Consider the following 26,309-nt stretch of genomic DNA (forward strand, 5'->3'; position numbering starts at 1 on the left):
ATAGTTTGGTCTCCTTTCTGGGTAAAATCAGGAGCGCGCTGCTGATTACTGATCTTTTCAGATACCATGTCCCTCTGTATCTCCACCGGATTAGAATTCTTAGCATTTTCCACAGCACATTATTCCCGTCCTCATTAATGCCGCATCAATTGTACATTTGCTAATTAACATGCAGCACACACGGCTTTTCTATATATACCCCGACTGCTCGCTGACTCCATTCCTTGTCAGTAAACATCTTAATATCATTTCAGCGTATTCCATTTCCAATATAAAAAGCCAGAGGCATATTTGGAGCATCTGTTTTGGAAGTTAGAAAGCGAAGGCCTCCTTGGCTTTCAGCTTGACTGGGCGTCACTACCTACCTGGGGTCTGATAGTTCAGTGAGACCATCTGGCAGCCGGCGTTCCAGAAAATTTGAGGCATATAATTACTGGAATCCACTCGCCCACCCTTGGGGTAGATTCGGCTCATCTGACGCTTGTTGTAGCTATGAATATCTTTAAGGAAAGAAAAACTCAAAAGCAAACTAAAAGGCGCAGCCTGTCATATTTTCCACTAAATTACATACTTTGTAATGTTACAATCATTTCTTATGCTTATATAGCGCAACACCTTTCAGAACTTATTACCACAGTGCCCATTGGGGTTCACAATCTAAATTCCCTATCAGTAGGTCTTTGGAGTGAAACGTGAGGAAACTAAGCGAAACCTTCCTTGTTGATTTGAGCATAGGCCCCAGCACTATCATGCTAACCATTGAGCCAGTGTACTGTCCTCGTGAAACAAATGTCAAATTCTTCTTCATCTTTCTCACTTTTACTGCGAGTGCATGTGCCCTAAAATTGTGAGAAGCGGGAAAAGAATGACATCATCTCACTGGTGTAGGGAATGGTCCATCAGGGTGTGGTGCTCGGAGACATCAAGCCAGTTCTTGAGTCCAGATAGTAACATTACTCCAAAGCACTTAGCTAGATAAATGACTTACGGATGTGAGAAATTTTTAATGAAGTTTAGAATGGAGTAATATCAAGAATGAAGAATGTTAATACGTACTGAGGGGGGATGGTGGTCACCTGCGTGGGAAAAACTGCATATAAGCAGTGACATTGTAAGCTTCCTCAGGGGCACTTGAGTAAATGAAAAGATGTAGAAAGGAATGATATGTTTCACCTTAGCTACACATCATAGTGTTGAGGTCTGACAACCATACATTTTATGGGTTCATAAAGATAGTAAAAAAACCAGCATCCCCTTAAAGGGAACCTGTCACCAGATATGTCCACTATAAACTGCGGCCACCACCAGTGGGCTCTTATATACAGTATTCTAACATGCCATATATAAGAGTCCAGGCTGCTGTGTAGTCTGAAAAAAAACACTTTATAATACTCCCCTAGAAGGTCGCTCCGGTTCACACCAGTTGGATGGGTGGCACCGTTCTCCAGGAGCGGTGCCTCCTCTTCGGCCATCTTGGTCTTCCTTATTCTGAAGCCGGCGTGTATGACGTGTCCTACGTCATACACACTCGCCAGCACTGAGGTCCTGCGCACTTTGATCTACCTTGCTCAGGGCAGATCAAAGTGTTGTAGTGCGCCTGCGCAGGACCTCAATACCGGCCTGTGTGTATGATGTAGGACGCGTCATACACCCAGGCTTCAGAAGAAGGAAGACCAAGATGGGCGAAAGAGGAGGTGCCAGTCGCTGAGAACAGCACCAACCATCTGACTGTTCTGCACCGGAGCGACCTTCTAAGTGAGTATTATAAAGTGTTTTTTATGTTCTACACAGTGGTCTGGGCTCTTATATACAGCATGTTAGAATGCTGTATATAAGAGCCCACTGGTGGTGGCTGCAGCTTATAGGCCCCAAATCTGGTGACAGGTTCCCTTTAACAAAAATAAGTTCAATAAAACATCACATTTATTCCAAAGTTTAAAAAATGCGAGAAATTACAAAATACATAGATAGCAGATCCGGTCTACGTGTTTCGAGCAATTGTTAATCTTAATCATGACTAAGAGTAATAATGGCTTGAAACGCGTAGACCAGATCTGGCATCTATGTATTTTTTAATTTCTCTCCCTTTTTAAACTATGGGATAAACATGATGTTTTAGTTGAAAGGAATCTGTCACCAGGTTTTTGCTCCCCCATCTGAGAGCAGCATAATGTAGAGACAGAGACCCTGATTCCAGCGATGTGTCACTTACTGGGTTGTTTGCTGTCATTTTGATACAATCAATGTTTTCTCTACTGCAGATCTAGCAGTTATACAGAGCTCATGAATATGCTGGACTACCTGCAGCACACCAAGTATTCCTGTAATGATAATCTACTACTGATTAAAGAGTGATTTTATCAAAACTACACAAAGCAGCCCAGTAAGTGACACACTGCTCGAATCAGGGTCTCTGCCCCTACGTTACAGATTTACTGGTGACAGATTTACTTATATTTGTCAAGGGGATGCTGTTTTTCTTACTATTTTTATGAACCCATAAATTGTATAGTCCAACACAGAAACAAGAGACCAGTTCAGCTCACCAGAGTAGACAGGATATCTCTGAAGGTGCGGTGCACGGAAAAATATTAGCCCAGTTCCTGAACAGAAGCAATCCAGATTAGGAGGAGAGCAGCATCCGCAGATAGTATATTAAAACCTTTGCTTTATTCTTCCATAAGTTAAAACATTGACACCGTCCGGTCTATGCGTTTCGAACAAAAAACATTCTTAATCACTCTGATCGAAACACGTAGACCGGACGTTGTCTATGTTTTAACTTATGGAAGAATAAAGGAAAGGTTTTAATATACTATCTGCGGATGCTGGTCGCCTTCTAATCTCCATATATTGTATGGTTGTCAGACTTCAACACTAGAATGTGTAGCTAAGGTGAAACATATTATTCCTTTCTACATCTTTTCATTTACTCAAGCGCCCCTGAGGAAGCTTACAGCACCCCTGAGGAAGCTTACAATGTCACTGCTCATACACGGTTTTTGCCACGCAGGTGACTACCATCCCCCCTCAATATGCATTAACATTCTTCATTCTTGATATTATTCCATTCTAAACTTCAATAAAATTTCAATTTCAATAACATTTTGTAACACACGTCTGTAAGACATTTATCTAGCTAAGTGCTTTGGAGTAATGTTACAAGTCCCCAGAGTTCCTGATTCTGACAACTCTCTGCTTTGGATTGTACACCAGTAAAGTGGGGAGAAAGTATCTCAAGCAGGGCACAGAAAACAGGCTACAGACAATGAGAAAAGCAGAAAAAGAAGAAATAAGAGCAATACTGGAGCTGTGCTGAAAATGAACTCAAATGAAGACAGCAGCACCCTGGTTTTACAAAGACCTCACATCCAGCCTGTATTACTGGGACAGACACTCCCACGAGAGAGAAAATGTGAAGCAAGGATCAGGCTGCAATCTGCATATCAGGAGTCTGAAAAAAAGGGTTAGCAAAGGTAACCAGCAGGATATGAAAAAATAATTTTTTCATCAAAGCGATCCTTAGACTTTTAGGCTATGTTCACACAGTGCACTTTAAGATGCAGCGTTTTTAGCCCCAAAAAACGCACAAAAACCACAAAAACAACACATTCGTTTCTGATGTGTTTTTATCACATTTTGCCCATGCGTTTTTTAAGTCAAATATAGTGACTGGAAGGGCTCAAAAACGCTAGAAAAACGCAGAAAGAAAAGACATGCTGCATCTTCAAAAACGCAGCCAAGATGTAGACAAGAAAAGATGCCCAGTGTGGACAGCAAAACAGAAATCTCATAGACTTTGCTGGAGGAAGGAGATGCATGCATTTAGGTGCATCTTTGTGACCTCAAAAACGCACCAAAAATGCAGTAAAAGATGCAGTGTGTGAACATAGCCTTAATGTGAAAAACCTTTCAACCTTCTTGTCCTTAGGGTGCATTCAGACAACAGTATAAACCAGTCTGAGATGGGACCACAAGGCTCGGACTGGCTGTGAATGTCCAGACCTGAGTGTGATACCTGCATAGAAATATATGAAACAGTCACTCTCGGGTTGGGTGCACCACGGCCAGTCTGAGCCTTGTGGTCCCATCTCTGACTGATTTATACGACCATCTGAACGCACACTAAGGGCTCATGCGCACGTACCTGCTGAATATTCTGCAGCGATTTGACAGCACATGTACGCGTCAAATCGCTGCCGAAACACTGCATAATGGATGCAGTATTTTTGTAGAAAAAAGCCGATTTCATGCGCTCGATGCTGCCCCCGCCATAGACAGAGTGGGAGCTGCATCTATAGCGCACGGAATAATTGACATGCTCATTTTATGAACACATGGATTTGGGCCAAAATTTTAGCACCCGAATTGCTGCGTTCAAAAAAGCATCGTGCGCACGTATCATGCACAATCTACATAGATTGTGCTGGGGACGCAGGACGCATGCATTTACGCTGTAGTGCAATATGCAGCATAAATGCATGTAAGTACGCAATGTGTGCACGAGCCATTACCTTGATTCCTATATACATCACATACCAACATATCACCTGAATTTCTTTATATATTTTTTTCACAGGTGAGGATTTTAAAGCGGTTTTCTGCCCTAAAAATATATTACCTATGCAATGGACAGGTCTGGGTTTTACAAAGGATACTTTACAAACTCAATAGCATGGGTCTTCAAATACCCCAACCCCACCGATTCATTGAAGGACGACATGTTGAAATGAATGTTCCGATCTAAAGAAAAAAAAAGAGAAGAGAAAGTGACATTTGTATGTGAGTGATTCTCCGCTATTTTATCTCTTATTGACATTCACTTCACCATACACTGATACGGTCATATAAAGGGAGCAATCACATGGGGAATCAAATGCTACCATTTCCATAACAATAACCCTTGAATGAAAGGTAAAGTCCTTAGAAGGTGATATTTTAATTCCTCACTCCCCACACATCATAGTGAGAGGAAATGTGTCCAGACGTTGGCTCTGGTGATGGGCATTGTGGTACTTGCCTGTACTCTGGATCAGTGATCTCAGCTGTGCTGTACTTTTATGGCATGATATTGAAATGCAATGAAAGATGGTCTGTGGGCCAATTATGACATCTTCTGGACTAATATATATATGTATATATATATATATATATATATATACACACATGTTTTTTATATATATATATATATATATATATATATATATATATATATAAACACACATGTTATATATATATATATATATGTATATATATATATATATACACACACACACATGATATATATATATATATATATATATATAATTGATACATTTTACACTGTACCGTCAGTGCTAACATACAAAAAATACTCTATTTCCACCTGCTGTAAATAATATGTCGTGACAGCCGGAGCACAGCATTGTGTATTTTGTGTATTTTAGGCTACTTTCACATTTGTGTTGAACAGTATCCGTTGCATTGCGTTGTGTAACGGATGCAACGGATGTGTTGCATATAGTGGCACAACGGATGGTGCAAAACAACGCAATACAGTTTTACTGTTGGCAGACTATTGTGAACGATCAGCTGATCACTAACAGTAGTCAGCCGCCGGGTGATCAGCCGATCACTCACAGTAGCCGGCCGCCGGGTGATTAGCTGATCGTTCGGTCGCCGACAATGTGTGCGGGGGGCGGAGTGCGAAGTGGGTGGAGCCGAGCGGGGCCATGGCTGAGGACGTCAGTGTCGCGGGGACTGCATCACTGGGGGACAGGTGAGTGTGTGTGTGTGTGTGCAGGAGGGGGCGGAGCCGAGCGGGGAAGTGTCGGGCTTCCGGCACACGTAACCAGGGTTCCTTGGTTACCCGATGTGTACCCTGCTTACGGGTGCAGGGAGCCAGAGAGAGCATGCACAGTGAAATCCAAAGGATTCCGCTGCTCAAAAAAACGTTACATGCTGCGTTCTTTCCGCCCGACGCAGCATCAACATAACGACGCTGCATCGTCCGGCGGATGCCACGCTGACACTTGCGTTACAGTGCGTCATCCATACAAGTCTATGGAGAATAGCGCAGTGCATTAACGGACTGCGCTATTCTCCACAGTGACGGACTCCGCTGAACGCAAGTGTGAAAGTAGCCTTAGATTGTGAAATTATATTCCAAACTAGCTGCAAAATTCAGCCTAAGGCTGGAAACCCATCTATGCGAGTAAAATCGGTCTGATTGGGCTGAAAAAAACTCGGCTGATTTTAGTTCACGTTAGGTCCGAGTGCAACACAAGTGCGATGCTTTTTCTGAATAAATTAATGATTTTACTAGCGTGTGTAATGCGTGTGTAATGCGTATTTTTTACTATGTCATCTGCCATTCAGCTCTGCTACATGGCCGCTGACAGCAGACACAGAACAGCCATGTAGCAGAGCTGAATGGCAGATGACAGCAGACACAGAAAGAGCCGCACGATCAGAATGAACTCAGGTTAACTTCACCCGACTTCACGGTCATGCTGCGGCTCTGTCTGTGCCGCGTCCTGATTAGCGGTCACCCGTGAAGGGCTCACCGGTGACCGCTAATCCCCCGAGTGACTGAAGTTAGCAGCCCTCTCTCATACTCACCGATCCCCGATCTCCGGTGCTGCACGGCGTTCACACTGCTGCGGCGGCTTTTACTATTTTGAAAAAGCCGGCCGCTCATTACACAATCTCGTATTCCCTGCTTTCCCCGCCCACAGGCGCCTATGATTGGTTGCAGTGAGACACGTCCCCACGCTGAGTGACAGGTGTCTCACTGCACCCAATCACAGCAGCCGGTGGGCGTGTCTATACTGTGCAGTGAAATAAATAATTAATTAAAAAAAAATGGCGTGCGGTCCCCCCCAATTTTAATACCAGCCAGATAAAGCCATACAGCTGAAAGCTGGTATTCTCAGGATGGGGAGCCCCACGTTATGGGGAGCCCCCCAGCCTAACAATATCAGTCAGCAGCCGCCCAGAATTGCCGCATACATTAGATGCGACAGTTCTGGGACTGTACCCGGCTCTTCCTGATTTACCCTGGTGCGTTGGCAAATCGGGGTAATAAGGAGTTAATGGCAGCCCATGGCTGCCACTAAATCCTAGATTAATCATGTCAGGCGTCTACCTTCCATGATTAATCTGTAAATTACAGTAAATAAACACACACACACCTGAAAAAATAATTTATTAGAAATAAAAAACATTAACAAATTCCCTCATCACCAATTTAATAAGCCCCAAAAAGCCCTCCATGTCCGGCGTAATCCAGGATGGTCCAGCGTCGCTTCCAGCTCTGCTGCATGGAGGTGACCGGAGCTGCAGCAGACACCGCCGCTCCTGTCAGCTCCATGCAGCAACTGAGGTGAGTAGCGCGATCAGCTGAGCTGTCACTGAGGTTACCCGCTGTCACTGGATCCAAATGAGAATGGTCATGTGACAGAAGAACGGTGACATCATGGCTTCCGATGCCTGCGCAGACCACAGGAGCAATCTGCACTGGCTCTATGGAGGAAGAGGAGGTGAGTCTTCCTCAGTTACTTATTTAAAGCCAGTAAAGCCTATGGTATACTTTTATTAAGGCCAGACAACCCTTTTAAGTCCTTCTTCGAGGACTGGGCTTTTCATGCCCTTGGGAAGAGAATAATATTTTTCCACTTTCCTTATTTCATTTAGGAAGCCATAACTTGGTAATTTTTTCCTTGTATGAGGTTTTGTTGTTTTGGTCTCATGTTGTCACTTCTAATTAATATAAATTTTTATTTTAGTAGATTGATAAAAGTTTTTAATTCTGTTACATATAGCACCAATCATTACAAATGACGCTATTAATATACAGGACAGATTGTTAAAGGGGTATTCCCATCTTCAAGAACCTATGCTAATGTGTAGTTGCAGAACTTGAGGTTACGATCACGCATATAGTCACATTTAGTATGTTGCTTGTGGTCATAACTATGGATACCTACGGCCCTGCAGTGCCCTGAACATGAGGTACGTGACAGTGAAATCAGAAGAACTACCATAAGTTTCGTTTTATAAGACGCACCGGATTATAAGATGTAGCTTGGGTTGCAGCAGTGGCGGAGTGGGGTCACAGGAGGCAGGGGCGGTGATGGAGTAGGGCAATGCAGTGGGCGGTGAAGCGAGTGTCTCAGATGCTCGCTTGCTGCGGGCGCTGTGAGGGAGGAGGAACATCCAGAAACTGTTGGTGGTGCGGCCTTCAAAGAAATGGCGCTATCGGCTCAAAGACAAGCCAAGCCCTCTTCTGCGCACGTGCCACCTCCGGGCGCCATTTTCCTTAAGTCTACTACTGGGAGATCAATGGTCCGGAGGCAGCGCATGCACAGATGAGATCTTGAGCCGAGAAGTTTATCTGCCTACACGCTGACTCTGCATGCCATTATTTGAAGCCCACACCACCAACATTTTCAGGATGGTGGCTCCTGCCTCACCACCCGCAGCCCAGCGTGCCGCGCGCAGCACAAGTGCGCCACACGCAGCATAGCGCACTGCCCGCAGCACAGCACACAGATCGTAGCACAGCGCAACACCCACAGCACAGTGCATTGACCGCAGCACAGCTCACTGCCCACAACACAGCACAATGCACTGCTCACAGCACAGTGCACCAACCGCAGCAAAGCGTACTGACCGCAGCACAGCACAGCGCACCGCCCGCAGCACAGCCTGCAGCACAGCCCGCAACATTGACCCTGGGTCTTGTGACCATTCTCCACCCCCCAGTAAACTACATTTGGCTTATAAGACGCAGCTCTAATTTTCATCCCAAATGTTTGGGAGGAATAGTGCGTCTTATAATCCGAAAAAAATTAGCATACTACATTTCTAATTGGAGGTATTTGCTAACATTATTATTATTATACCTATTACATATTGGGATAGGATGGGAATATCCCTTTAAGGTCATGATGATAGATAAGTTTATACGCTCAGTGTTTTGGAATACAGAGTTAAAGGAGTTGTGCGACATAAACGCAAACATTTTTGTTAAGCTAATCTGTGCTGTATTGTCATATAAAACACCCCTACATTGTTATTTTTTGTTTTCTAACTTTTGTTCCTCTTGAATTCACCCTTTATTCTCTGCAGCTCTTGTTTACATTCAGCTCCAGCAAACTGACCACTTCCTGTGCCAAACCTCAGTCAGAGCTGGCACCGCCCGGCCTCACTGTCCAGCCTCGCCCCCTGCCCACACATTCCCTGTCAGTATTCTTCCCCAGCACCTGACCTGTTGTCACTACAGCATTGCAAATAACAGCCCCACATCAGGCTCTGCACCCCCCACCACATCAGGCTCTGCACCCCCCACCACATCGGGCTCTGCACCGCACACGCACATATGGCTCTGCACACCACACACACACATATATGGCTCTGCACCACACACACGCACATATGGCTCTGCACACCACACACACGCACATATGGTTCTGCACCACACACGCACATCGGACTCAGCACCGCACATGCATATCGGACTCTGCACCGCACACGCACATCGGGCTCTGCACCCCACATGCACATCGGGCTCTGCACCGCACACGCACATAGGGCTCTGCACCGCATACAGACATCGGGCTCTGCACCGCACACGCACATAGGGCTCTGCACTGCACACGCACATAGGGCTCTGCACCGCACACGCACGTAGGGCTCTGAACCGCACACACACATAGGGCTCTGCACACCACACACATGCACATATGGTTCTGCACACCAAACACGCACATCGGACTCTGCACCGCACACGCACATCGGACTCTGCACCGCACACGCATATCGGACTCTGCACCGCACACGCACATCGGGCTCTGCACCGCACATGCACATCGGGCTCTGCACCGCACACGCACATCGGGCTCTGCACCGCACAAGCACACAGGGCTCTGCACCGCACACGCACATAGAGCTCTGCACCGCACACGAACATAGGGCTCTGCACCGCACACTCACATAGGGCTCTGCACACCACACACGCACATATGGTTCTGCACCACACACACGCACATCGGACTCTGCACTGCACATAGGACTCTGCACCGCACACGGACATAGGGCTCTGCACCGCACACGCACATAGGGCTCTGCACCGCACACGCACATAGGGCTCTGCACCACACACACACACATATGGCTCTGCACCGCACACACACACATATGGCTCTGCACCGCACACACTCACATATGGCTCTGCACCGCACGCACACACACACACACACAGACACACATACGGCGCTCTGCACCGACACCCCCTACCTCCATAGGGAACACATGTAGGGAGTATATACTCACCCGTCCTCGGTCCCCGCCGCTCCTGCACGTTCGCACGCTGTCTGTGCTCTGGACATATCAGCACAGTAGTGACGTCACCGCTGTCCTGAACTGTCAGACACAGACAGCCGGGCAGTGATGAGAAGCAGCACTGCGCTCCCTCTCATCAGCGCTTTCAAATGTACCAGCATCTGTGATCTGTGATGCCGGTACATTTGAATGTGCGATCCTGAGCAGGGGCCTGGTGCTGGCGGTGACACAGCAGCCGCCGCCAGGCCCCTCCCCCAGGTCACGGACCCCAGAGCAGTGCAGGGGGAGGTTGCGGGGAGAGTACGAGGTGCGGGGAAATGTGTGGGGGGGTGCAGGGAAGGGGGGCGGGGCTCATCGCACTGTACCCTTCCAGCACGGAGGCGACAAGCTGTTCCAGATTTGCATGTCAACATGGTCCTGCCCATGTTGACATGAAATGACCAGAAGCAGCAAAATCGCGGCAGGAGCGGTCACATGACCACTCTGAGCCGGGGGAGAGGGGCTGACAGCAGGGCAGGTAAGTGCTCACTATCTACTTGCCTGCCCCAATGTAGCCCAATAGGGTAATAAAAAAAAAAAGTCAAAAGAAGCCGGATAACCCCTTTAATAAAGTTCATTCACATTTGTTGATTTTATTTAGTGCTATTTTTTTCAAAAATCTCTTTTTTATTTATTTACTTTCCTCCAGGGTTTTTTTTTTTTTTTTACTTAATGTGCTGGCATATTTGTATGTTCCAGTATGTTAGTTTCTGTATAAATGACACACAATGACACAGTTGCTACCTCCGCATTAAGAGCGGCTGGTCGAAACATGTCAACATCTTGTTTTACTGTCCAGTCATGATGATATTTTAATGGATGTCAAATAAAGCAAATCATTTTCATTGGAACTTCCATCTTTTTTTTATTTGTATGGATTTTTTACCTAAGTATACCCTTATATATCTTTAGTTGACCATGGCCTCTCTGATAATACAATAACCAACCAAACTACCAAAACTTCCCTTCACTCATTGAAATTTCACCTTTAATTAATTAGAAGAAAAAGTAAAAAAAAAAAAAAAAAATGTTGCTGAGCCCAATTAATTGTGCAATATAAGTGTAAAATGGTAGAGCTGCACTTAGAAAAGAAGACACCAGATGGCGCCATTATCACGCCTGTTTAGTAACAGCTAATATTGGCCTTTATTTGCAGCATTTATTAATATCGCTGGGACTCCCTCCATGTGTCTTAATTAATATACATTTGTGTCCTTCATGTCATATACGTCCTTTGCTCCACTGATACAGAGTAAAATGAGTGCAGTTGTTTTTGCACAGTGCGCCATTATCTCCTGGTGTCACTATAAGGAAGATAATTACTTAGTCGTTAACAGCGGCTGACTCGTAACAATGGTAAAATTGCTGGTAGGTTACAGTTGTCATTTGTAATAATTTATTATTTAATGATTGCAGGGCTCTCATTAACGGACTTAAAACATTGAATAATTAAAAGCCTTCCTGAAAGGTTTCACCTCGGCTGTGGCTTTATCAAGGGTTAATGCGGCAAAGCTGCACTCGGTTTACACCACAGCAATGGAGTAAAGGACACACATGATATGAAGAACACAAATGTTTATTAAGACACACGAATGGAGCAATAAAATAATATGCATCAATAGGTTTACGACACAATTTCAAATAAATCCCAGCGATATTAACCTTTAATTAGTTGCGTGGGGTCCATTGAACCTCACCGAGTTTGTTTTTCTCATATTTCCGCAAGTATGGAAGGTAGGTAACCGTCCGTTCCGGTAGTCCCCTAGCTGGAGCACCCGTTCCTCCATCGTGAGACACGGCGTCGACAACATATGTCATAGCGAGGTCTAGAGACTAATAGTGTAAGTATTTTGGAGTGACTTAGGCTACTTTCACACATCCGGCTTGAGATGTGCGGCTCAATCCGGCTGTGCAAGCTATGCAACGGATGCGGTGAAAACACCGCATCCTTTGCATAAGTTTTTCCCATGCGGCCCGCCCGGTTTTTGCCGCTTGCGGCATGCTACTGAGCATGCGCAGTGGCAAAAACCGCATGCGGCAGCCGGATGCGGTATTTGCCGCATCGCGCCGCATCCGGCCGCCATAGGCATGCATTGAGAGATGCGCCGCATCGGCCGAATGCGGCGCGATGCGGTTTTTTTTGCCGCACGAAAAAACGTGCCAGGCAACGTTCCATCCGGCCGCCGCATCGGCTAAATCTGCCGCATGCGGCAAAAACCGGATGGAACGCAAGGCCATGCGGCACAATGCGGCACTAATTAAAGTCTATGCAGGAAAATCGCAACCGGCAGCAAAAAATACCGGTTGCGATTTTCCTGCAAAGTGCCGGATTGTGCCGCAGAAGAAAAACCGGAGGTGTGAAAGTACCCTAAGGCTGCTTTCACGTGTCAGTTTTTTGGCATCAGGCATGATCCGGCAAAAAAACTGATGCGACGGATCCGGCGAAAAAACGGATCAGTTGCATCAGTTTTTTCCATCAGTGCCTTCAGTTTTTTGACAGATCCGGTGTGATACTGAGCATACTCAGTTAAAAAAAAAACAGATCTGGCGGCCAGATCCGTTTTTTTGACACATTACGCCGGATCCAGCATTCATAGGCTTCCATTATTTAAACACGCCGTACGGCGCTGGATCCGGCGCGATCCGTTTTTTTTTCCGGACACAAAAATGTTGAAGTCAACAAGTAAATTTTGCCGGATCCGGCAAAAAACGGATGAAACGCAAGGCCATCCGGCACAATCCGGCGCTAATATGAAAGTCTATGGGGGAAAAAACGGATTCGGCGGTAATAGACGTCGGATCTGTTTTTTCATGTTTTTGCCGGATTGTGCCTGATGGTAAAAAACTGATGTGTGAAAGCAGCCTAACTTAGGGTTAATACCATGTAAGTCAATGAATATACATGCTGTTACTGAAAAGTGGGAAAATAGTGCCATCTGGTGTCTCCTTTGCTAACTGCAGCTCTAGTACTGTAACACAATTAGGTTCACTGCCTCTTGTTCTTTTTTGTGTTTGAGAGAATATCGCTTCTTAATATACTGAGCTAAATATTAAGATTTAATGGGTGGAGCAAAGTTTTGTTGCCTATGGGTGAGTTGGTGTAAGTTGTGTGCCGTATCCATCAGGGCAGTTTCTCCCTATATCACCACTACACATACAAGGTACATGACCCGATACCATCACAGGGATTCCCTCTATTGGATCGGGTCTTCCTTTCATACTTCACTATAAACTTTGATTGCATCACTGTAAGTGTCAGAAGCTGAAAAACGGAGCTTCCCCTGGTGTCCGTGTATAGGAGCGGGGACTGTGTACAGCTGCCACCCTGCCCCGGCTGTCCACGCACCAGGACAGTAGGACAAATATGCCCTTTATAATGCTAAAACCTCCTGCATTTATTCGTCTCCAGGTCACAGAGCTGCGACATTTTCATTCATGAATGAAGAATAAGGGGGATTTCCGATGACAATTTTACAGAAGTGCCCCCTCTCTATGACGCTCTTTCTCCTGGAAACATCTTATATACAAAAATATACAGGATGTAACTTTTTTCTTACCTTCTGCCACCTTGAAACCTTGAAATTTTACTGGCTGCGCATAGTTGATCATTGTGGATAAAAACGGATGTATGTTGGTCGTGGCGCCTACATACTTGTAATTCGCCATCCATGCTTGTTCATCATCTGCTGTTATTGCGCCCTACAATGACATAAGGTGTACCCCATCATCATTCCTGCTAACATGTTCATGTATCTTGCTCCATACAAGACTCATATTCACATAGTCAACCTCTACAATGAATAACAGTCCAATCTTATAATTTCCTCTTCCTTATGGCAGGGGCGGACGGCTGTATTTTCACTCCAAGTGCGATCCGGCAAAGCATCACACTCGGACCAATATTAGTCTACGGTGCCGCTCATGTCAGATTTTTTCCTTGGACAGTGTGTATCCAAAGAATATGTTGCTGCATGTGTGAGTTTGATCCGATATTCAGATCACGCTTGGCAATGAGTGTGTGTAAAACATCGGACTGCAGTCGGATGACATCGGAGTACAGTCCAATTTCCACGCATGGACACAATGAAGAAGATGGAGACATTTTGTTCCCCATCTTCTCATCCTAATTAATTTTGAAAGTGGAAACTACATGTGTAGATAGGAATATACCTGGCTTTGGATACCCACATGTAGTAATGTAATGTACCTATGACAATACTAAAACTATTTAAAGGGATTGTCCAATACTGGAGAACCACTTGTTAAATGCTGAAGTATCAACAGATGAAAAAAAAAGCACTCATCTCCCAAACTGGCAGAAGTGTGAAGGCTGGTGATTGGCTGCAGTGGTCATAGCAATGTCATACGACTGCTGGAAGACACAGAGCTGACATCAGTATAATAACGCCGAGTTGGGAGGCGAGTGTTTTTTCTTACTTTTACCTGGAGCACTTTAGAATATTTTACCATGTGGATTCCTATTTTATGCTTTAGGGTAGTTTTTGGGAGGAAAATTCTCTGCCTAAGGCCCGTTTCACACGTCAGTGAAAAACACAGACGTTTTTCACTGGCGTGTAAAACACACACATGTCCCTGCGTGTGCCGTGAATCTCGGCACACGTGGGTTGTCTAAGTGCAATCTGGGCTCCGTTCTCCGTGGCCCGTGATTGCACTTAGAGATTAACTCACCTGTGCGCGCTCCCGCTCTCCATGGTGCTGAATCCTCCCGCGGTGCAGCATCCGGCCGGCGGTGACACCTGCAGCAGCTGCTTCTGGGTCAGCTGTGTCGCGCATAATGAATATGCGCGACAGTAATCAGCCGGCTTAGAAGCAGCAGGCTGCACGGGCTGCAGAGGACATCGCTGGACGCCGGGTGAGTTAAAATGTTTATTATTTTAAATGCACGTTTTTTTCTGGCACGTGTTTCACGGACCACACCACTGCGTGGTCCGTGGGACATCAGTGATGCCAGAAAAAAATGGACATGTCTCCGTGCAGCAATCACGCACACGCGGGTACGCTGCATGGAGACACGTGCAGTGAAAAATCACTGACGTGTGAGCAGACCCATTCATTATAATGGGTCTGCGTATGTCAGTGATTCTGGTACGTTTAAAAAAAAGCACAAACGTACCAGAATCACTGACGTGTGAAAGAGGCCTAAAATTGCTGTTTACTCCGCTGCTGGGCAGATTACATTAGGGTTTAACAAGGGCAGCTGATTGGGTGACTTTGATGCTAGGGGTAGATTACAGTGTAACCATCATTTTAATTTTTATTTAATAAATAAATTGTAGAAAAATGGCCATATACCTATATATATATATATATATATATATATATATATATATATATATATGTATATATATATCAGAGAAATCTGTTTCTTTCTCCTCCTGGACTGGTCTTTAACTCTCAATTCAAAAATGAAATCTGTGTTTAGTGAAGACAGCTTTACCTTCTCTCTGGGAAGTCTGGCTGTGTCTGACAGCAGCTTCCCTCCCCCACAGCTGCAGTCTCCTGCTTACTCTGCATTGATGTTTTAGAACGTCAGTGCAAGGTATAGTGTGGACCACCTGGACGTATAAAGTCTATGGGTGGTCCAGAAGTAGTTAAAGAGTAACTAAACTGTCAGGAAGTTTTTTCATATGTGGAAGTCTCTTTAAATGCTTGCAGAATGGTCGGAGTCCTGATTCTGAGACTGCCACCAATTGCTTTAAAGACCTCCAAACAGTGTGAAACTCAGACAATACAAGCGCACAGCTCCTGCCTGAAGTGCAAACAGAGCAGGTTAATGTCATCCATAATCTAATAATTCTAAACTCAAATATATGCAGCAATTATTTGCTAATTTGAGTTCTGGAAAACTCTTCATGTTATATATTGTTATATATTTCTTATGTTTTATCAGCAGCAATTTTTGTATAATTTGTTCTCATATTTGAAGATTCTATATATGTCGTTTTGGGCACACACTTCATTAGCACAGAGTCCAACCAGAGTCAAAAAGTAGAAGCAGTGTCTACATGTATTTGTCACACGGTCTTTTGCACAAATTTTGCTGACTGTCATGGTGGCATTGGGCTTTGTTCAGATTCCAGATTTTGAAACTCCGCACGTTGGTTTCTCTGGTGTCTGTGATCAACCCAGGCAGACTTGGGCGTCGAACTGCTGTGCGCAGAATCATAGGCAGGCTAGCAGGAGTTAATCTCTGCGAGTCTGCTTGCTCCGTTAATCAAATGTTGTGGCTATTTCATCTGCTCCCCTCCTATTTATGCTGGCTGAATCCTTCTACCCATGTCAGCTATAGTTTATTCTATGTTGGCCTGTGAGGTGTGGTGTCCCAGACTCTCTGGTGAAAGTTGTGCTTTAGTTGTGCCTATTACTTGGTGCGGTTGTGGAGTTTAGCCATGTTGTTTTGTAGCTTCCTTCCTGCTCTTGTTTTTCCTCCTGAATCTCTTACTGTCTTAGGCCTGTGACACACATCCGTGCCGCCGGCACGTGTTTGTCATTTTTTACATGTACCAGCGGCACGGAGACACGTTAACCAATGCTACCCTATTGTAGCAGGCACACACACGTAAAACCACACGGAATGTGTGTCCGTGTGCGTTTGTACATGTGTGCGTTTTTCATAGCGCTGACATGTCAGTGTTTTCTCCCGCAGCACAGGTGTCACACGGCCCGCACCCGTACCACACGGGTGTAGTGTGGATGCTGTCCCGTGTGACATGCGCCGGAGAAAACACACATGTCAGTGAAAAAAAAAAAACATTTACTCACCTTCTCCAGCCCTCCTGTCTCTGCCGCTGCTGCCTCTTGCTGCCGACCGCCGCTCATTATTCTCATTGAATATTCACTTCACTGCCTGGCAGCAGCAGCAGCGGGGAGACGGGAGGGCTGGAGACCGAGGATCAGCACCACGGACAGCACTGCGGACATCAGGAAGGACCAGGTGAGTATGATAATTAATCGCGGATAGCACACGTAGAACACATGTGTCCCGCACGTACCAGAGACACGTACTTACCTGCACGCAACACGCAGGGGAAATACGTGTCTCTCGGCACGTGCGTGAATTTCACGTGAGTGTGGCAGAGGCCTTAGTGTGTGTGTGTGTGTGTGTGTGTGTGTATGTGTGTATGTGTGTGTGTATGTCAGCGTTCTGGTGTTCCCTTGTCTGTCTTTATCTGTACATTTCTACACACTCCTGTCCCGTCCCTCCCTGGGGGAGGGGGGGGGAACAGATCAGGACTGGTCAGGATCAGGAAGGAGAGTTAGGCCTCTCTACCATCAAAAGTAGTATACGGCGCCCTAGCTTGAGGGTCAGTTTAGGAGCCCCAGTTCCCCGCTATCCCATAATCTCATGACAGTATTACATGACAAGTGATTCAACAACATCAGTTGATTGTCAGGCATTCCATAAAAAGGTCCTGTGCCAATGAGCTCAATGTCTTTAAGTCTTAGGCTATGTCCGCACGTTGCTTTTTACCTGCTTTTTACCTGCTTTTTTGCTGCTTTTTCAACTGCAGCGTTTAATGCCAAAATGGTTGTGTTCTGTTTTTCAAGCAAAGTCTATGGGAATTTGGGTTTCTTGTCCGCACTATGCAGTTCAAACTGCAGCCTTTTTGTTGCAGAACTTTGGTCAAAAACTCAGCTTTGCAGTGCAAAACCCAAATGGCAAAAACAATTGACATGTCAATTGTTTTTGCCATTTGGGTTTTGCACTACAAAGCTGAGTTTTTGACCAAAGTTCTGCAACAAAAAGGCTGCAGTTTGAACTGCATAGTGCGGACAAGAAACACAAATTCCCATAGACTTTGCTTGAAAAGCAGAACACAACCATTTTGGCATTAAACGCTGCAGTTGAAAAAGCAGCAAAAAAGCAGGTAAAAAGCAACGTGCGGACATAGCCTTACATCCATGCACATTTGATCAAAATTGGCTGAAGAACAGCCCCAAACACATCACAGAGCACCGCAGCCAATATGGAATTCATAAGCCAGTAGTAAAGGCAGTGCAAATCATGGGCCTGAAAAAATCCAACATGCCCAACCGGTGTCTGGAGCGATGACAAGCTATTGGTCATTTTTCCAAACCAGTTAAGAATTGGTGACTAGGATTAAAGTTGGCCATTTAATTTGAGGTTTATTAAATATGTAAGGGCTTCCTTTGAAAAAAAAAAAAGTGGATGATCACGCACAGATGTCGAATTCCCACCTTTTTGTTATTGTTATCTTGCTCAGGATCTTCAACTACCTAAAAAAGAAACAAATACACTTACGATCAGTACCACAGAGGAAATTGCCTGAGAACGCGATGAGCTATTTCTTATTTTTTGTCTGTATAGTAAGTATGAGGAAACAAGAAAGTCTGGATCCATCTGATGGCGACAACTATCCGTATGGGAGCTGTAATTTTGTGTCATTGTATGTCTGATTGCGATACATCTGGTGATATCAGGCCATTTAGGCTAAAGGGTACTTTACACGCTGCGATCTCGCTAGCGAGTTCGCAAGCGATCGTACCCGCCCCCGTCGGTTGTGCGACATGGGCAAATCGCTGCCCGTGGCGCACAACCTCGCTAACACCCGTCACACGGACTTACCTGGCCTGCGACGTCGCTCTGGCCGGCGAACCGCCTCCTTTCTAAGGGGGCGGTTCGTGCGACGTCATAGCGACGTCACACAGCAGGCGTCCAATAAAAGCGGAGGGGCGGAGATGAGCGGCCGGAACATGCCGCCCACCTTCTTCCTTCCTCATTGCCGGTGGACGCAGGTAAGGAGATGTTCGTCATTCCTGCGGTGTCACACACAGCGATGTGTGGTGCCGCAGGAACGACAAACAACATCGCTAATAAGCAGAGAACGATTTTTGTTTTCATGACGACCTCTCTGCGGAAAACGATTTTGACCGCTTTTGCGATCGTTTAAGGTCGCTCGTACTTGTCACACACTGTGATATCGTTAATGATGTGCGTCACAAACACCGTGACCCCGACGATAATTCACTAACGATATTGCAGTGTGTAACGCCCCCTTTAGTCTCCACGATGAAGATTTGGTGTGATTTTAATGCTGCAAATTTTTTGTACAAGTAAGCTAAGATTACTTACATTTTTTTTATTGTGTTTTGAGTATGATTTTTTTTATTGCGTTCTTACTGCTGTGGTTTTTGTCTCTTGTTGGCCATATTTTAAGTAAAACTCCTTTGTTTTGGATTCCACCTATTTTTTCCCTTTGATAAAACTTCATTGTTAAACACACGTGCAGTTTAATTCCTTTTTTTTTGCGTTTCCACTGAGCAATAAAAATGAAGGTTTGCTTTTTATCTATAGATTTTTCGCATTCCATTTAAGTCTATGGGGAAAATCCACAAATAAAATGCATATACAGTTAGGTCCAGAAATATTTGGACAGTGACACAATTTTCGTGAGTTGGGCTCTGCATGCCACCACATTGGATTTGAAATGAAACCTCTACAACAGAATTCAAGTGCAGATTGTAACGTTTAATTTGAAGGTTTGAACAAAAATATCTGATAGAAATTGTAGGAATTGTACACATTTCTTTACAAACACTCCACATTTTAGGAGGTCAAAAGTAATTGGACAAATAAACCAAACCCAAACAAAATATTTTTATTTTCAATATTTTGTTGCGAATCCTTTGGAGGCAATCACTGCCTTAAGTCTGGAACCCATGGACATCACCAAACGCTGGTTTCCTCCTTCTTAATGCTTTGCCAGGCCTTTACAGCCGCAGCCTTCACGTCTTGCTTGTTTGTGGGTCTTTCCGTCTTAAGTCTGGATTTGAGCAAGTGAAATGCATGCTCAATTGGGTTAAGATCTGGTGATTGACTTGGCCACTGCAGAATGTTCCACTTTTTAGCACTCATGAACTCCTGGGTAGCTTTGGCTGTATGCTTGGGGTCATTGTCCATCTGTACTATGAAGCGTCGTCCGATCAACTTTGCGGCATTTGGCTGAATCTGGGCTGAAAGTATATCCCGGTACACTTCAGAATTCATCCGGCTACTCTTGTCTGCTGTTATGTCATCAATAAACACAAGTGACCTAGTGCCATTGAAAGCCATGCATGCCCATGCCATCACGTTGCCTCCACCATGTTTTACAGAGGATGTGGTGTGCCTTGGATCATGTGCCGTTCCCTTTCTTCTCCAAACTTTTTTCTTCCCATCATTCTGGTACAGGTTGATCTTTGTCTTATCTGTCCATAGAATACTTTTCCAGAACTGAGCTGGCTTCATGAGGTGTTTTTCAGCAAATTTAACTATGGCCTGTCTATTTTTGGAATTGATGAATGGTTTGCATCTAGATGTGAACCCTTTGTATTTACTTTCATGGAGTCTTCTCTTTACTGTTGACTTAGAGACAGCTACACCTACTTCACTGAGAGTGTTCTGGACTTCAGTTGATGTTGTGAACGGGTTCTTCTTCACCAAAGAAAGTATGCGGCGATCATCCACCACTGTTGTCATCCATGGACGCCCAGGCCTTTTTGAGTTCCCAAGCTTACCAGTCAATTCCTTTTTTCTCAGAATGTACCTGACTGTTGATTTTAAACTCCAAGCATGTCTGCTATATCTCTGATAGATTTTTTCTTTTTTTTCAGCCTCAGGATGTTCTGCTTCACCTCAATTGAGAGTTCCTTAGACCGCATTTTGTCTGGTCACAGCAACAGCTTCCAAATGCAAAACCACACACCTGTAATCAACCCCAGACCTTTTAACTACTTCATTGATTACAGGTTAACGAGGGAGACGCCTTCAGAGTTAATTGCAGCCCTTAGAGTCCCTTGTCCAATTACTTTTGGTCCCTTGAAAAAGAGGAGGCTATGCATTACAGAGCTATGATTCCTAAACCCTTTCTCCGATTTGGATGTGAAAACTCTCATATTGCAGCTGGGAGTGTGCACTTTCAGCCCATATTATATATATAATTGTATTTCTGAACATGTTTTTATAAACAGCTAAAATAACAAAACTTGTGTCACTGTCCAAATATTTCTGGACCTAACTGTATGTCGCCTATGGAGCAGAGCATTTTGCAGGATGAATGCTCTGCTGGTTGTTTCACAGCACTGGGTTTCACGCTGTCCTGGGAGGTGCTTTCGCAGATGCTTCTCGTTCCTGGTGATTGCTCTGCCTCATTAGGGAGCGTGGTAGCTCGGGATGCCGCCAGTCATACTTCCTGTTTACAGCTGTGCTGTTGGCTCCCGTGGTGCGCAGTGTTCAGATCTTGGTCTCCCGACTCCGTACTGTTGTTTACCCGTCTCTGCCTGTCCTCCCCTGTTTCCGTTTTGACTTCCTGGCTTCTGACCTCGGACTTCTGTCTTCGCCTGCTCCCTGTATTTTGTACGTACTCTCCTGGAAACCTGACCTTTGGCTTGTATCTCAACCTCGTCTGTCTGCCCCCATGTACTGTTGTACCTTCCTGGTTTATGATCCCGGTCTGTCTGACTAACTCTCCATTTACTGCATACTAGTAGTACCTAGTGCCACCTTGTGACAGTAATCACAACTTGTTATTCAAATCGAGCCCTTCTGAGCATCTTCCTGCTTGATTCGAGTCCCGAGCACTCGAGTATCTTGGTGCTCGCTGATCACTAATCCTTGGCCCTTGTCTAGGATAGAACACTATATACGCCATATAGTAATCTGGATACCTTTGCAACAAGTAAATCTACTGTGTGAAAGAGGGAAACAAATTATTCCGTCTACAAATTTCCCATTAGGCTATGTGTCCACGGGAGAATGTAGCTGCGGATTTTTCTGCATCAAAATCCGCGGCTTTCCCGCAAAATCCGCACCTTTTCAAAGGCGCGGATTTGCCGCGGATTTACCGCGGATTTGATGCGGATTTTGGTGAGGATTTTTTTTTTTCCCCAATTTTAAAGCCAAAATCCGGATGAAAATCCGCAACAATAATTGACATGTTGCAGATTTTTCCGGATCAAAATCCGCACAAAATCCGCTGCGGAAAAATCCGCAGCATGGGCACAGCATTTCCAAAATGCCATAGAAATGGCTAGGAAGTGCCTGAGCTGCAGATTTTTGGGAAATCCGCGGCTTTTCCGCGAGAAATCCGCGGCAAAATCCGCGCATTTTCCGCAGCGTGGACAGAATGGGTCATCCAGCTATAACCAGGTTTTATTTGTGTGACTGCACTGCAATAAAAAAAAATAAAAACACAAAGAAATGAATATTACCTTTTTTGCGCTGTTGGCTGCAGTCTCTTTTTGGCTCAGGTCGTCAGCTGAGAGCTCACTTCCAAACTTATATTCAGGGTGTGCTTCCTCCTCCTGATCAGCTGATATAGAAGAACGAAGACATTACTTAAAGGAATATTCCAGGGAATAATATTTTTTTTAAATTCCACAAATAGTTTTCAAATCTTGAAAGTCATATTTATCCTTGGTATTCCTCTCGCAGATCCTAAATGCACCAAAAACAGTCACCGTACTTTTTTCCAGGGAATCTGTCAGCAGGTTGTTGCTATGCAATCTGAAGACAGGATGAGGCAGGGGTTCAAACAGAATTCAACATAGCTTCTCTTATCAAGTTCCATGCTGTTGTTTACTTGCAGTGATTGTTTTAGCACCAGGGTCTGATCATTGCTTGGACTACATTACCTTGTGCATTTTAGTCCGACAATCCCGCCTCTTTTGATAAGCACTTCACTGTCAATAAATATAGCACACAGAGAGCCTGAGGTGGGCGGGGTTACCTTTTTTCAGCTCTACTACATGCTAAATCTAAAAAAAACTCTGATTGTGTCAGAACTGCAGCACCCAGTAAACTAAGTAATACATCGTTGGATTCAGGGTCTCTGCCTCTACATCAAGCTGCTCTCAGATGAGGTAGCAAAAACCTGATGACAGATTTGCTTTCATTATAATTTTATCTGTAATTTATCCTTTTTTTTTTAAACGTTTTACTATTTTTATTTATTTTTAATTTATTTTTTTCTTGTTTCAGGAAGAAGCTGGGATGGCATCCCAGCTTTCCTCTGTGTGCCGATTTCAGATAATAGAGCTCTGATGCCTGCGGTTGACCATTGGATCACTATTACCAGGGATCGGCTCAAATAGTTTCATAGTGTTTAAGGTTGAAGGCAGACTTAAGTCCATCGAGTTCAACCCATGAATAGGATTGGTGAGAGGATACAAATCATGTCCCATCTCCCCATCAGACTTTTGAAAGCCCCTGACGTCATCCAGCAATGACAAGCTTTCATTGCAATGGCCGAATACAACATAGAAGCTTTCTGCTTGCAGATATTATTGCAAAACACTAAGCTGACTTTCAGTGTTGTGTTCAGCATTTTTTTGGGACAGAAATTGAATCATTTCAGCCTCCTGTCACTTAGGCTACTTTCACACATCCGGTTTTTGTTCTGCGGCACAATACGACGCTCTGCAGAAAAACCGCAACCGTTTTTTTTGCTGCCGGTTGCGGGTTTTTTTGCATAGACTTACATTAGTGCCGTATTGTGCCGCATGGGCTTGCGTTCGGTCCGGTTTTTGCCGCATGTGGCAGATTTAGCCGATGCCGCGGCTGGATGGAACGCTGCCCGCAACGTTTTTTGCTCCGTCAAAAAAAACGCATCGCGCCGCATCCGGCCGCTGCGGCACATTTTTCAATGCATGCTTATGGACGCCGGATGCGGCGCGATGCAGAAAAAAACGCATCTGACCGCCGCATGCGGTTTCTTCCACTGCGCATGCTCAGTAGCGTGCCGCAACCGGAAAAAAACGGACGGGCCGCATGTAAAAACATGCAAAGGATACGGTGTTTTCGCCGCATCCGTTGCATAGGTTTCACAGCCGGATTGAGCCGCACTGCTCAAACCGGATGTGTGAAAGTAGCCTTATAGGGAATTGGGCAGACATTGTGACGGCCCAAATCCTTTAGTGTCAGAGCACTATAAAACACAAGAAGCATGTATACAACACAAAAAAACGTAAAAAATTTTTTTCACACAATTTAATGTATTTATACCATTTTCAGTTTCTTCCTCGATGTCATCTTCAAGGATACTAGCAGGAGCCACTGTCTCCCCGGCCTCCATCACACTTTTTAAAGCCTCCAGTTGTTCTGTTGACAAAAATGATAATTGTATATGGCCACATAGTAAAATAAAGAAAAATATTATATAGTTTCCATCAGCATCCAATATTTAAGTGACTGACCGACAATGTAGACAGCCAATGGTAATAGAACTCAAAAGTAGGTTTCGTTTTGCTTAGTTCAGCCTTTACCATTTATGCTTGACGCTAATTTTCTATTGCTTATATAGTATAACCTAGCAAATGAGAATATGTGACATAAATATATTCAAACGGCCAAAAAAAGTTTATGCAACGCAAACGCACCAAAAAACATATCTACACAAATAAATTATTCAATAAGATGGTTGAAACACAGGCAGCAGAACAAACAGTATGTTTCCCAAAGCAAAGAGTTGAACGGCCCAATACACATAAACATATACAAACACACAAAAAAAAATAAAATAAAGATATAGTTAGATAGAATAGATATTTTTTGATTTTCATAAGGGTAACAGGAGAGAATGGAAGGTAAAATTTGTTGTAGAATTTCTTCTGACTACGCCAATACCCCATGTGTGGGATAAAACTACTGTTTGGGCATACAACGAGGCTTGGACGGGAAGGAGCGCTATTTGAATTTTGGGGTGCCATTTTGGCTGGAATAGATTGTGGACACCATGTAACATATGAAAAACCCCTGATATGCTAAAACAGCAGACACCCCCTACAAGTGATCCCATTTTGGAAACTACACCTCTTCCAGAATTCATTTAGGGGAGTAGTGAGCATTTTTAGCCCTCAGGTTATGCACTGAATTCTATAACATTGGGCTCTGTAAAGGTAAAATTATCATGTTTTCCAATAAAACGTTACTTTGGCCTCAAGTTTTTAATTTTCAACAGGGGTAATAGGAGAAAACGAATTGTACAATTTGTTATATAATTTCTCCTGAGTATGTCAATACCTCATGTGTGGTTGAAAACGACCTTTGAGGCACAGTGGAAAGCTCAGAAGGGAAGGAGCGTCACAATGGAGTTCAGATTTTCCTAGAATGGTTTGAGGGTGCCTTGTCACACTAGGCGAGGCTCTGGGGTGCCAGAACAGCAGAGCCCCCCATAAGTCATACCATTTTACAAACTACACTACTTAATGAATTAATCTAGGGGTGTAGTGAGCAAATTAATACCACAGGTGCATCATAGAATGTTATACCGTTGGGTGATGAAGAAAAAATAAATTATTGTTTTTCACTAAAATATTGTTTTAGCGCCATGTTTTTTTATCAACATGTGTAGTGATGATTTTAACTCCATGGGTGTTTCCAGAAACAAGTAGCAATGGATGTTGCCGAGTGAAAATTGCAAATCTGCCATTGTAATGCCCAGTATGTTGTAGTGCTCAGAACATTTAGTGCCCAGTACATTGTAGTGCCCAGTATATTGTGCACAGCTTGTGCTTCTGTAGACACGCAAGCTGCAAATTAAGCTCTATTCATTACAGTAATGTCCAACATGGATAAATATTGTGTAGGCTCACTGTAGAGCTCAAAAGGAGGGGGCATTTGGATTTGGGAGAGGAGGTTTTGCTGGATTTCTATTGGGGGAATCATGGCGCTTTTCCAATGCCGTTGTGTTACCAGTAACGTGAAAATCCATTAAACTTCCATGACAGACCTGAGTGGGGACTTGTTTTTTTTTTTTTGTGGATTGAGTTGAAACTTTTATTGGGAACATTTTACATAACATATTGGATCACATTTATCCCATGCTCTACACTGAGCACTTACATTGCGGTTTCCATCTAAATCTCCAAATGACTGGGTTCAGATGAAACTCCTGAGGGATTCATTCACTGTAATGAGGCAGCAGAGT

The 26,309-nt window shown here is 44.4% G+C and overlaps 1 protein-coding gene across 5 annotated transcripts in view; it reads right to left on the reverse strand.

Moving 5' to 3' along the window:
• Positions 1-26,309, reverse strand: part of PLCB4 (phospholipase C beta 4) — a 516,205-nt gene that overhangs the window by 86,987 nt on the left and 402,909 nt on the right. For all 5 annotated transcript variants that reach the window (XM_075339305.1, XM_075339306.1, XM_075339302.1 and 2 more), the window contains exons 19-24: positions 24,386-24,481; positions 22,594-22,694; positions 18,583-18,621; positions 13,920-14,061; positions 4,659-4,743; positions 366-490 (exon numbers count right to left, since the gene is read on the reverse strand). In XM_075339305.1, coding sequence (XP_075195420.1) covers positions 366-490; positions 4,659-4,743; positions 13,920-14,061; positions 18,583-18,621; positions 22,594-22,694; positions 24,386-24,481 — 588 coding nt within the window. The remainder of the gene's footprint in view (positions 1-365; positions 491-4,658; positions 4,744-13,919; positions 14,062-18,582; positions 18,622-22,593; positions 22,695-24,385; positions 24,482-26,309) is intronic.

The sequence above is a fragment of the Anomaloglossus baeobatrachus genome, chromosome 3 (assembly GCF_048569485.1).
Source record: "Anomaloglossus baeobatrachus isolate aAnoBae1 chromosome 3, aAnoBae1.hap1, whole genome shotgun sequence".
Taxonomy (NCBI): domain Eukaryota; kingdom Metazoa; phylum Chordata; class Amphibia; order Anura; family Aromobatidae; genus Anomaloglossus; species Anomaloglossus baeobatrachus.